The 13,479-nt window shown below is 33.4% G+C and overlaps 2 protein-coding genes across 2 annotated transcripts in view; one reads left to right on the plus strand and one right to left on the minus strand.

Annotated features, from left to right (window-relative positions):
- Positions 1-13,479, plus strand: part of LOC106081977 (uncharacterized) — a 433,937-nt gene that overhangs the window by 54,932 nt on the left and 365,526 nt on the right. Inside the window, exon 2 of the mRNA XM_059367022.1 lies at positions 7,515-7,739. The gene's annotated coding sequence lies outside the window, so the exon portion shown is untranslated. The remainder of the gene's footprint in view (positions 1-7,514; positions 7,740-13,479) is intronic.
- Positions 1,205-7,433, minus strand: LOC106091956 (uncharacterized). Its single transcript, XM_013258680.2, has 4 exons — positions 6,999-7,433; positions 5,308-6,014; positions 5,098-5,244; positions 1,205-2,272 (listed from the first exon to the last, which is right to left on the minus strand). Exons 2-4 carry the CDS (start codon positions 6,004-6,006, stop codon positions 1,715-1,717), a joined length of 1,404 nt encoding a protein of 467 aa, XP_013114134.2. The 5' UTR covers positions 6,007-6,014; positions 6,999-7,433; the 3' UTR covers positions 1,205-1,714.

Below are 13,479 nucleotides of genomic sequence, written 5' to 3' on the forward strand. Positions count from 1 at the left end.
TTTCATTCGGTTAGACTAAGATTTTGTACGAGTATTTCACTGATGACTTCCCACTGACTTTGTTAACCTTGGTTTTATTTGATCTGTGCATTGATATTGCTTCGATATAAATCGATCTCCAGATTTTTACTTCTCATTTGCGTTTGAAAATTAGGTGATGGGAAATTAGCAATAGTATCGATACTATCGATATTTGTTATTAAAAATATCGAATGTTACGATTATCGATATTTTGCAAGCTCTACCTGGAGATTTGGGGTTTGAAGTTTGAATCAGTTTGTGCGGTTTGAATCGGTTTATAACTATATCAGTTTATAACTATATATTAACCGATCTCCCGATTTGACTTCATGAGCCCCTGGAGGTAGAGCTGACAAAATATCGATGGCACTATCGATACTATCGATATTTAATATTTTGGCTAAATATCGATTGATATTTTTCCGATTGATACTATAGATTGATTGATACCAAAACCTGATATAGCTCCCATATAAACTGATCTTTCCATGTGACTTCTTGAACCCCTGTCCATTTTTTGTCCAATTTGGTTGAAATTTTACATGTAGTGTTCTGTTATGACTTTCAGCAACTGTACTTAGTGAAGTCCAAATCGGTCTATATCGTAGTATAGCTCCCATATGAACCGATCCGGCAATTTGTCTTTTCGATTCCTTACAAGCCGCAATTTGCGTCCGATTTGGTTGAAATTTTGAATGCGGTGTTCTGTTACGACTTCCAAGAAGTATGCCAAAATATATAGTGATATGACCATTGATTTGTGTCCATAGGAGCGAATTTACCCAAACATCCTGCAGGGGAGTTTCCCCTAAACTTCTCATTTCATTGAGGACTTATCTGAATTTGTGGTTATGAACATTCCCAAGTTCTTGGGATTTTCAAAGCTATGCGGGTGGTTCAATCCTAACAACTAGTAGACCACTTCCTTTTACTCTTGTATTACAATGTTCGTAAATGTCTATGTTAGCCTGATACAGACTGCTGTTAAATCCTTACCATAGGTCCGAATATGGTACCCTTTTTCATACAGCCTTTAAATGAAAGAAAATCATTTTTTTTTTGTCATCTTAGTGGTTTATTTGCTAACAAATTTTAGTTCACAAATTTTCACTAAATGTTCGTTTTAAATTACTTACACATGTTCTAGAGAACATATGTTCGAGCTACAAAATACAAATAAATAAGTTATTATAATAAAAAAGTTTATGTTTAATACATTTTTTAAAAAAAGATCACAGTTAAATTTGTATGTGTACATGACACATTGAACTAATACTAGCCATTAATACTAATGTACTTAGATTGAGTGCAATATTAGGTTGATACATATGGCAAGAAGGAGTTGGATGTCTAAGATAGGAAATAAATTAGGGAGGGGGGGCAAGATTGGTTAATAAATAAATAAATAAATAAAATACTAGTCATGGAATGTAATAAATAATTACTTGTACATATAATACAATAAATAGTTTCACAAATGGCAAATGGATTATGTACAGATGCAGACTTAGTCTAATTAAGTACATATTACAACTTAGATATTCGTCTAAGGAAATAGTAGATAATACTTTTAGGAACTAATTCAGCGACATGTCAACAACATTTGGCTTAGCTTCCGATATTATTTGCAAGTTTGTGCATTGGGCGAAATTTGGAACTTGCATTCATCGGATGATGATAGTGATGGCGTTGCTTAGGGCTGTTGTTGGGAATTTACATAACTTTGCCAGCTTTCCTCTAAACTCTTGTTGTAATCACTGCTGATATCATGGGCACCATTATATTTGGGACCCTCCGATAGATCCTTGAAATCATCGGATTCATGTGTTTGTTTCTCCCTAGAGCCAGGAGAGGCTTTGCTCTTCAAATAGCCTCTCAGAATTTTACGCATACCGGCCAAAAATTTCATGTAGCCATTTTTGGTAAATTTCATATCTATTGAGGAGGGTTCCACTGGAAGGTTGTGGCTATTTTTCTGCTGCTCCTTGGTTTTGAATTTCAGACGATCCGCCATGTTTTGACTGCTAAGTGGTTTAAGCAGTTTTGCACTTTTTTTGGGATGTGCACCATTGATGGTGAATTCCAGCTCACAGAGAATTAAACGGGCACTGGTTAGTATCTGATCTAGTTCTTTGGTTGTATCACTGACATATTGCAGCTTGGCCATATCCCATTCGTATTGTGCACGTCCCAGATAGGCAAAGGAAGCCACATAGATTTGCATTTTACTATACCAACGGCTAAGAGTGATCTGTAAGAGAGAAGAAAAAACAAAATTAGTTTAATAAAATATAAAGTTTCTAAGCATTGTAAGGCTAGTAAGTAAGTTGAGCTAGTATGTCCCTAAGACGAGGTGGACATGGAAAGTTAAAGCAGAATTTTTTTTTTTAAATCAAGAAGAAAAGAAGTTACAAAAAAACAACAACAAGAAAATTCCCTAAATATTTTATTAAATCTAAGTAAACTCAAAAATTTAGTTTTTATATTGATAAGAGAAGCCAATGTTAAGTTGCTCCCCCCTTTTCAAGCTCCCTATGGCTAGAAATCTCAAACAGATCCCAATTTTTTTTTTTTTTGATTTTTCTTCCTCAGCAGTTCAATGATTGATTGATTTATCTTTTAGACATTACACACAAAGTGAAGTTTCAACTCGTTGAAGTGCAACAAAGCAAAAGCCCCCAGAGAGACCGGCTAAAAAATTTTAATATTATGCAAATGTCCGTGCCACGTTTTCCTGTGGTTGCTAATTTACAAACTCTGAGCTTTTTTTTTTTTTTTTTTGTTTCTGTTGGCCTTTTGAACAAGTTTTCTCTCACTTCGCATATATGTTAACGTTCCATGATCTCCCTGTGAGAAATCACCTACCATTATATGGTGGCGCAGGGGAGCCCTCAATATTGCCGCCGATCTTCCACAAAAGTGTAAAAAGGAGATCAGTCAGTCATATAAAAACAAAGAAGAAAAGCGAAAAAAAACTCTCGGTACTTGTTCATCATGCTGTCATGCTTTATTAAGCCCTGAGGGTGGTGATTGTCAAGTTAACGCATATTTATGGTAGAAAAAACCACAGCGCTGCCAATGCAGCAAACTAAGTCAGCAGTTTTGGTGATTGAGCAAACATGTTGAAATGAAAAGTCTTTTGTTGTTGTTCGTTTTTCTTCTTGTTTTGAGAATGGACATATTTAGCAGCATTTTAAGTTATGCAGAAGGCTTTTGCGCTTTAGTTATAAAAGATATTTCATGTTTTGCTAAAGGCATAATTATCCAACAAAATCAATGGCTTGACATGGCGATCGAAGTATTGAAAGGGGGAAAAAAAGGGTAGAAATTCATTGGTGTTCATTATTCATTGGATGATATGCAGGGTAGCCAGAAGATAATGGAAAATCTCCACATCAAAAGACATTAGGCATGAGCTCAAAATATTTGAAATTCCTTTTCATTCCTGCTTTGACAATGGTAATATGTAAATGCAAAACCATTCAAGAATTCGCTCTGTGAAAAAGGCGGCAAAATTTGCTCTTAGCTTTAAAGTTTTATTTGCAAAAAACCGCGTTAATAAACAAAAAAGATCTACAAAACTATGGTCAAAACATGAGCGCGCATGGTAAATGTGACTTAAAGTCCATTTGTTTGTCTACCATTGAGTTTTTATAAGTTATGAGCAGAACTCCATAAAGAGTTGACACGCTCAAAGAAAAAAAAAGAAGGGAATGGATTTCGAAAAATAGGAAAAAATTAACAGAAAAAAAGGTTTTATTAGGGGAAAAAGTTTTAAAATTCTAAAATCCTTTAATAATTTTTTTTATTTTAATCTCTATGTTTTATTTAAATTGCCATTTTTTATATATATTCCTACTTTCCCTTATTACTACTAACAATAAAAACTACAAAATTACGAAATGGGCAACACGTTTATAAAATTTTGATTTAGTTAATATTTTGTTATATTGGGTTGCCCAAAAAGTAATTGCGGATTTTTCATATAGTCGGCGTTGACAAATTTTTTCACAGCTTGTGACTCTGTAATTGCATTCTTTCTTCTGTCAGTTATTAGCTGTCACTTTTAGCTTGCTTTAGAAAAAAAGTGCAAAAAAAGTATATTTGATTAAAGTTCATTCTAAGTTTTATTAAAAATGCATTTACTTTCTTTTAAAAAATCCGCAATTACTTTTTGGGCAATCCAATATTTTCTACCATCAAATGCGTTTCCATTACCTTCATAACCTAATAGATGGAAATTGTAGGAATCCAAGGGGTTTTATCAATATTCCTATTTTTCTCAACTACTACCAAATGCATTCCTAACTGAAAAAGAAGTTATATTAATTTTTACTACTATGCTTGTACTACAAATTAATTCCTACTGTTGTTCTCTGTTGATGTGTCCATTTTCTAGTTTGTTTAACCTTATATGTAGCAATGGAATAGATAGGGGCAGTAGGAATTATTATTATTATATTGCAAACAGAACGTTTGGAACTTAAAAGGGATAGAGTAGATGGGGACAGTAGGAATCACCATATCGTTGTTATGGGTTCTTTAGCTTTCTTTTGGTTTGTTTTGAATAGATTTTTTTTAGAAACCATTTATAAAATACCTTGCAAAGAGAATGTAGAGTGTTTTCTCTTTGAGTGTAAAGGCACATGGTGTCTTTCAAGAAAAAAAAAATATGTAGTGTCCACAAATCTTAAGCCACCACTATCATTGAGCGTTTAGTTGCTCATGTCAAAATAGATCTTATAGATCAAAAGAACAACCACAATTCGAGGCTATGGTTGCTGTCTCTTTACTATCGTTTTTTTCACATTGGGTCTTGCCCTCTCGAGAGATGGGACAACAAATATTTCTATTTATTTTTACAACATGTTTATCGGAAATTTCTTCATAATATTCTTAGCCACAATCATATGGTCATCACATTCGTGTGGGTAATACGCTAAGAATCATATTGTGGCAAGACATTGACAAAATGTGTCATCTTTGTTTAATATCACGTTTGAAATCTTCGTCTTGGGGAATTCTAGTAATTCTTAAATAAGAACTCAAAACAAATCAAGTAAATATGATACTTACGCTAGAGTTTTGTTTCACTTTTGGCAAGAATGTATAATAATCACTATGCAAACGCCACGATGAAATATCATCTGTTTTGATGTGCTGCACGCTGGCAGTGAGGGTATTGTATTCGTTGCGGATAATATCTCTGAATTTTTTCAAATGCTAAAATAAAATTAATAAAGATGTAAATTCGCAATAAAGTACAACATTTCAAGAAAAACTTACATAATAAACACGGCGTGGCATATTCACATTTGGCTGACTTTGCATTGCTGCATTGCAAGGATTATGCCATACAATTGTTTTGGAAGTTCCATCAAAATATGGCAAATTGTTTAAATGCACATGGCGCTTGCGCAAATTCTTTTTATGTTCTAATTGATGTTCCACCTTACGCAGTCTATGTTTCTCCACTTCCAAGGGTGACAATTCATCATAAGCTTCAGAGTTGTCCATCAGGGAAGACGATGATGATGATGATGAAGGTGATGATTCATTGGCAAGAGTTAATTCCTCCAGTTTGGCTTCTAATGAAATGTTCTCTTCCTCCATATAGTCCATAGCTAGTTTCTCTATGGCCGACGATAATAATAATAATTTTTCTACTTTGGCCGATGCACTGTGCGCTGAGGAGACTGTAGAGCCAACATCAGATGCGCTCGTTTGTTTTCTCATGGCGGCTGCTTCAATGGTGTTGGGCATTAGCACTATGGAAGCCATTATTACAACTAGACAAAGTGTAAAGGGGTGTGGCAGCTTAACGTTCTTGTAATTATCTCCTTCACTATGGCTTCTCGGTTGTTCAGTCAAGTGTTTGTTGTTGTTTGGGGAACAAGTTTTTTTGTTGTTGGCGTTGTTGACTTTTTTGCCTACAATGAAGTTAGTCAATGTAGCCGTGTTATTAAGATAGTCTTTTCCTGCCATGCAAGCCACTAGAATAAAGGAAAGAATGAAATAAATGGTTAAGTATTATAAATGTATAAGACTTTGTATATAAAAGAAATACGTAACATAATTTTGTATATAAGAAATGCAAAAAATAATAATGAAATACAGATCTATTTCCATCCTTGAGGTTTTCATGATAAAGTTTTTAATTATTCTTAGCCATGTGAAAGGGTGTTGGCTTTTAAAAGTTTGCCGGCCAAAATTAAGACGTTAAAAAATCAAAAAATAAAGTATTTTCCACAATTTTAATTCTTCTCTTGACAATATTCCTACTGTTTCCTTCTACTGTAAAATCAATTTTTCAAAATAAAGTATAGAAAGTAGATATCTATTGTTAAATCTTTTCAGTTGCCATATTTGAATTGTTCTGCGAAATTGGCTGAACTAAAAGTCGAAGGGTACTGTGGGAATTGTATAGCTTAAAAGTTTGTAATGACTTTCTTGCAAATGTAACACTCTTCACCGAAATAAACTTTTTTTTTCCAATTGCAAGAATTGTTGTGCTAATTTTATAGATTCGAACCAAAGATAAGCAAACTTAATTCAACTTTTTAAGGGAAAATTTCCTTTGAAGAAAGATATAATTCTTGATATTAAGACTTTGTTTAATGGTAGAATAAAAATCCTTAACTTTAGTAGGAATCGAATAGCTTTTCAAAGTTTAATTTTTTTTTTTAATTTGCATTTTAAAATGCTCTTGGTTAGAGTTTCATTTTTTAAGCATTTTGTTTTGACAATTTCCATTATAGTTTATTGTTTTCTTTTACATTTTTAATTTTTTTATTTTAATATAACACTCTTTTAATTCTATCCTCATCAAGACCAACCACTATGACGATCTGTAAAAACCAGGCAGTGTGATGACAATATTTTATTTTAATGTTTATAGAACACATCATTATTTCAAAATTGACACATCGCTTGCTTTCCTATTTAAAAACTCAAAACAAAACTAGAAAAATATTTACCTTTTCCTTAAATTAATTAATGTGCAATAAATCCAATTTTGTTACTTATTCAAGTATTATTAATCAATTGCTTGTTATTAAATATTAATAAAAATGTCTCAATTATTCACACTTAGTCACGAGATAGCGATTGTTATTAGCTTCTAACGCTAATGGGGCTCTTGTGGTTAATGTTCGGTCGTTATTAATTTCAATCGTTTAAATATCATTTATGTTTGGTTTCGCTGCTTTTTGATTGATCGTTCACTAAAACACTGGAAAATTGTTGTAGTCGCGTAGCAGGTGAATTGAATCAAAAACAAAAACAATATCGCTCGTTCGTTAGATCGCTTTGATATTAAAAAAAAAAGAAAAATTATTTTTTTTTTGTTATAAAAATTAAACTAAATTTATTTATTATTCGTCGTTGGTGTTCGTTAAGCGTTTGTTGTTAACAATCTGCTTGTTAAAACTAAACTGACTTTTGCTTTGAAAACCAATGATAAAATAAACTTTTTTTTTATATATATTTTCCAGCCAAAACTCAAACACTCTTGAATGATTTCGCAGTGTGTAACATTCTCTCTCTACGCCACCGCTCAATTGTGGTCATTGTTGCTGCTGCCGCTTTTGTTTTAAACCACTACCCATAACCACGTACAATATACCCACACTTGTGGTGTCTACGTCATCGACATCATCAGCTGTTATTGATAGACTACGCTGAGCTGTTAAAAGTCAGTACAATTGTTAGTATTTTTGGTAAGTCACTTTTAAATCTCTCCAAATACTCCTAATTACATATTTTCAACTCAAATCTAAAGAGGCATGTAAGCACATAACACATGTGTGTCTGTGTGTGTGTAACACATAGTTTTTGTGTGTGTAAATATTGCCGATGTAGAGTAGAGTGTATGCGTGCGTTTTGTTGCACTTATTTTTAAGAGATGTAAAATAAGAGTAAAACAAGAGTTTGAGTTGTAATGCTCGTGCGCAAAGGCCTATTGGCTGCACTCAGAACTAGGGTTGCCAAACCCAAACCAATTTTGTAAAATGTTCAAATTTCTCATAGTCAATTTTATAACTAAGGGAATTCGCATGATAAAACTATACATCTTTTCTGGAATGTTAAGGTGGTGATTGGAGAAAGGCTTACAGAATCCTTAGGTTCGAATCCCGGGGAGAACATAATACATGGTTTTTTAACTATAAATAAACATTTTATAGTAACGTTTTAAAATTGTCCGAATTTTTTAGGGATCATTAAAAGAATTCTGGAAATTATGTCTATTTAAATGATGATTATTTAAAATACAGCTAAGAATAATTGTTACGGCCATATTTATTAATAACATTTACTATGGAAAATGAGTATGTTATTCCGTTTGTAGCAACTGTATATGAGAGAGAAATGTATATTCTTCATCGTCATCTATTCTTCTGAAAAATTAGGGTTAGGTTAGTTGGTATCAGAAATTGGCCACATCAGCGCATATTTACTAATAGCTTCCATATAAACACATCTACCTATTTGACTTCATACGAATCTGGGGAGCACAATTCTTCGCCGATTTCTCGGCAATGTTGCACATGATACTTTATAATGACTTTTATGCTCAATCCCATATCAAGTTTGCTTAATATTAGTTCCTAAATTGGTATATCTGACATATAGACCAACTTATTTTTAAAGCTTCCATATAAACCTATCTTCCCATTTCGCAATGTCCATAAACTGATGGTTTTTGGCAACACTTTTTTTTATTTGTCTTTTGCTTGCAACAATGTTTTCCATATATGGCAATTTCTCTTCAAACAAAAAAATAATCATTTGGAAGGCTGGGCTTGCTTGTTTTCATCATTATTGACTCATGACAATAAACCTACGCATTTTTAAGTTTAACTCAAAGTATATCTCTCTTTTCGAGTCTTTATTTGAAATTATTTCCCAAAAACCACCCGCTTCGTTTGAGTTTTTATTGCAGGGGTTTTTTGTGAGTGTATTCCACTCATAGAGTAGTATTTCGAATTGAATTCCTCTTACGTTCATAAAGATTTTCCAAAATTTCCCCTTTATTTTGCACTTTGATTGGTGGGTGTCATTGTTTTGTTTATGTTGGTCGAATAACTCTGCGACGAGTCATGAATTGAGATGTTTTTCTCCTCAAAATTTTCTTTGAAATCAAATGTTTGAAATGCTCCAAACACCTTGTTGTGTATGTTTTCTGACGCTATCTATTATACGTAGACTTCCTCAGGGCGTAGGTATGTTCATTCACACTTCTATTTACACTTTATAGATAAACAAATTACTTGCCTTTCTATTTGGGGGGATTTTTCACTACAAGCGAATAAGGAAATTTATTGCGGTATTCTCCATGCAATTCAAACACTTATGAGGATAAATGATTTTCTTATCTTATCTTTATGATGAGCGAGCACATTTCGCTGAAGGTTTAAAAACCTCTGAGCTATAGTTAAACATATCGGTGATATGGAGGTGAGAAAAAAAAACGCGTGTGTATAATGTATTGCAAATCAAGATATTTTTTTCCACGCCAATTCTTTTATGGTCTCCCATTAAATGAGATCAAACAATTATTTATAATTATTTTAGTTAGCTTGCTTACTTTCTTCAAAACAACCAAACAATAACTAACCTTAAACAGTACAAAGTTTTGTTTAAGAGTTCAAATTCCACCTAAATTTATTCTCTATCAGTTTTTTTTACAAATACTCGGAAATTTTGTTTGCCTTAGCCTGTAGGAGATATATGACATGATTTATATCAATTTTAGATCACCACCAAGTCTGGCATTAATTTTTCCTTGTATGAGGTAAGGTATGATATCACGAGTTGAAATGATAGAAGTTACTCACATGGAGAGTTGCGTTTTATATGTTTCAGTATAATTTAATTTTAATCATAGAAAATGGCGTTAAATTTTAAACGATCTTATCTTTGGTTAAATTTGATAATAAAGGTGTACAAAAAATGGGGACCAAAATTTAAAACGTCGAAAGTCTTTAATTTAGTTATTGTTTTAACTTTAGCCTTGAAAGTCTTATTGAGGAAAGATTTCAAATTTCTTTATACTAAATTTATAAAACAAAAACATATAAAAAGTAGAGCAAAAGCTGAAGAGATCGAAGAGTTTATGTGATGATGTGAATTTTTGCTTTGAGATATACTGTGGATAAATTGAAAAAAGCAGAACTCATAGTTACACGCTTGACTGTGGTGTGGAGGGTAATGTTTTTATTTCACGTTTTTTTTTTAAGTAAGCAACCCTTAATAATTAATGAAAACTTTCTATTTTACTCCCATTTGGGACATCATCTCGATTTAGCAAGTGCTACATTGTTTTACTATATCCTCAAAAGAATCCGAGATGTGGTAAACTAACTAGAGGTGGGATATACTTAGATGCCACTTTCTTTTTCCAATTCAATCTTCCTTCAAGCTGGTAAGACATGTTTCTAAGTTCAAAATTCAATATCAAATTAATTTGTTTTCCTTTTTCTACTATTTTGGAACTTCTTCTGCGGTATACATATATGATGGCGAGGAAATCCCAAAAGTTATTGCGAAGAACTGACTCTTCATTTTAGATGGAATATGTTTTCAATGCAAATACCGCTTATTCAGACACTTCTTTAAGTAAACAATAACCTAAAAAGGACTCCTTTCACGAACGCAGCCTAAAATCTATAAATTCCTCTTCATTCACGTCCTCACAGTTTCTTCAGTCGTTGTTAACTATTTTTCATTCAGTTTGTTTATCAATCAGACGGTGGCCAGAGACTAGTATGTCTTTTGCTATCGGTTGAGTGAGTTTTCTGTCATCAGTTGTCCTTCGGCGCATATGTTGAAGAATTTGTTTACATGTTGCTACAAGGGTATCAACAGTTTCCAGTTCCCCTGGAATGAGTAAGTAGTTATTATTAGACTTATAAGTTTGCCCGCTCTACAATGCCCTGTTACAACTCTGGGACCCGGTACGTAGATCAGGTGAATATTGAACTATTCAGCCAATTTTTTGAGGGATCTGGCACAAAAATGAACGGTCGGCATTTGTCAAGTTCATTGCCCGGTAGGGCATACAAAGCAAAATAGAGAATAATTGCTATACTTTGGAGCTATATCAGGTTATGGACCGATTTGGGCCATACTGTTTCGATGATAGAGATACAGAATTGATACAGACCTGTTGGTGAGGGTTAGCCCACCATATTTCTACATACTGTTGCAAATTGCACTTTTGCCCATGAACATTCAATTATAGAACAGTTATCAATGATAAAAGTCCTCATTTTTATAGCAGCAACCCCTCTTTGGGGAGAAGTTTTTGCATGGCAACGCTGAATATTGTTTTCTCATGATCCCGCCAGGATTCGAACCCAGGCCTTCAGCTTCACATGCGGTCATGCTAACCTATGCGCTGCGCTGGTCTTCCCTACATACCATAAAAGTATATATTTTCTCTGTGTTGTGGTTTCTTTCTGTGTGTAATCAAATTGAAAATCTTTTGAATTTCAATTATGATAGAACAATTAAACTGATTACTGTTGAAAATGTTACTGAACTCGGACTGTTTAGTATTCATAAAGCATTCATTTTAATATGTTTTTGTTTTTCGATATTTTTTTTTGTTACTTTGGCTGAAAGAAAATTCTATTGCAAACTCAAAAATCCCCTAATTCCGAATAAATTTCTATTTGTAGCGTTATTTTTTCACATGCTTTATTATTTTGTGAAGGCATACTTTATAACTTGCTAATTGCTTGGGTACCTTGTAGATAGTAACAAGTTCAATCATGATAAGATTGATGGTATACAATGTGCTCGAAATTGTTTTCATGTGTAGCAAAGGCTTGTAAACCCCATCCGTAAAGCCCAATATGATGAAACTGTGAGAAATATGTGTAAACATATGAGCAAATCCAATCTATTGTAAAGATTGTGGATTTTTAAGAAATGACAAAGATAAAAGAAAGTCTATAGTCAATAATGCAAATAGTACTTATCGGGCAGAATATTAGGCTTTGTTAAGTACTAGTTGATATAAATGCGGCCCTAGGGTATATCAAGACGCTGTATAGGATTGAGGAAATTTATTATTATATTTGATTACTATAATACATATGCATAATGCATCGGAAGCCATCATGGTGCAGAGCATGTTCATGGCGCAGCAGGTTCAAATCCTGCCGCGAACTTCGGAAAATTTTTCAGTGGTGGTTTTCCCCATACTATATTTGTGAGCTATTTTGCCATGTTAAATTTCTCTACCAAATGGCGTCGCTATGCGGCACACCATTCGAACTCAGCTATAAAAAGGAGACACCTTATCGTTGAGCTTAGACATTAATCGGATTGCACTCATTGATATGAGGGTAGTATCTCCTGTTCCTTAATGGAATGTTCATGGGAAGTTTAGTATTTTGTATAAATCCTATATGTGTTCTTGGCATATTCGTCTGGAAATAATTCATATATGCATACGTTCAATTCTGTTCGATTGGCTGATCAAACATTGATTTAACATTTTTCGCATATTATTAACGTTAATCTGTTGGACCATAACGATAAATAACAATACTTATTTCCAATGCATGAGATTTCTTGATATATAAACAGTATGTTGTATGGCGAAATTATTTAGGCATATTGACTAACGGTTGATAAGCAAAACAAAAAGGGCTTGCTAACTGTCTTACATGTGTGTGGGGGTTGGCATTAATGTGATATTTAAAAGCTTATTCTAAAATTTAAAACAACCTGGAAATCATGTAAAATTAAATAGCCGAAACGTAGAGTGGTTACAAGGCCAACAAATACTTCGATGACATGAATACAAACATATCCTGCCGTTTAACATTGAAAGATTGAATGAATGATTCATTTTATACTACATTACAAATGTTTGTAATGAAATCTATAAACATAATAGTATTACAATAACAATGCAATATCATGAATACATTGTCATGCTCATATACGTGGGAAACAAGGTTATCTCTATTGGATTTCTTGGTACTTGAAGGAATTTTCAGAAAAATCCTATTTTAAAGTGTAATGACCAAGCCCCCCAAAGCCCGCCAAGTGATATCATTTCAATACACCAGGCTTTTCAGCGTGAAATTAATTGTAGGCATACCAGTCAATTGGCATTTAGCGCTCAGATCGTTTAAATAAGAGCACCCAACTCATTAAGCAATTACTCATGCCTAGCGGCACACAGATATAACGTAGTCAATGCGAGCATACGTCATCGTTTCTCCCACACATGCTCCAAACCTCCAACTCACACACACACACTCACACAAATACATCCATAGAGATTGTGTAAATGAGTTCAAGTTCAATGTAAAAATTAGTGCCAATACCTAACTTATAACTACTCTCGGTTATACGGCGAGGGAAAAAAGCTTCCAAGTACACATTCAATGAGAGAACATTGTAACCCTCTTGACAAGTGGGTTAGAGAAAGAGGAAGAG

The sequence above is a fragment of the Stomoxys calcitrans genome, chromosome 4 (assembly GCF_963082655.1).
Source record: "Stomoxys calcitrans chromosome 4, idStoCalc2.1, whole genome shotgun sequence".
In the NCBI taxonomy this organism is placed as follows: domain Eukaryota; kingdom Metazoa; phylum Arthropoda; class Insecta; order Diptera; family Muscidae; genus Stomoxys; species Stomoxys calcitrans.

Coding starts and splice junctions, on each gene's coding strand:
- LOC106091956 (XM_013258680.2), bottom strand. CDS start 6,006: ATGGCAGGAAAAGACTATCTTAATAACACGGCTACATTGACTAACTTC. Junction 5,245..5,307: donor TGCCACGCCGTGTTTATTAT/GTAAGTTTTTCT, acceptor ATTTTATTTTAG/CATTTGAAAAAATTCAGAGA. Junction 2,273..5,097: donor AAGTGAAACAAAACTCTAGC/GTAAGTATCATA, acceptor TCTCTCTTACAG/ATCACTCTTAGCCGTTGGTA.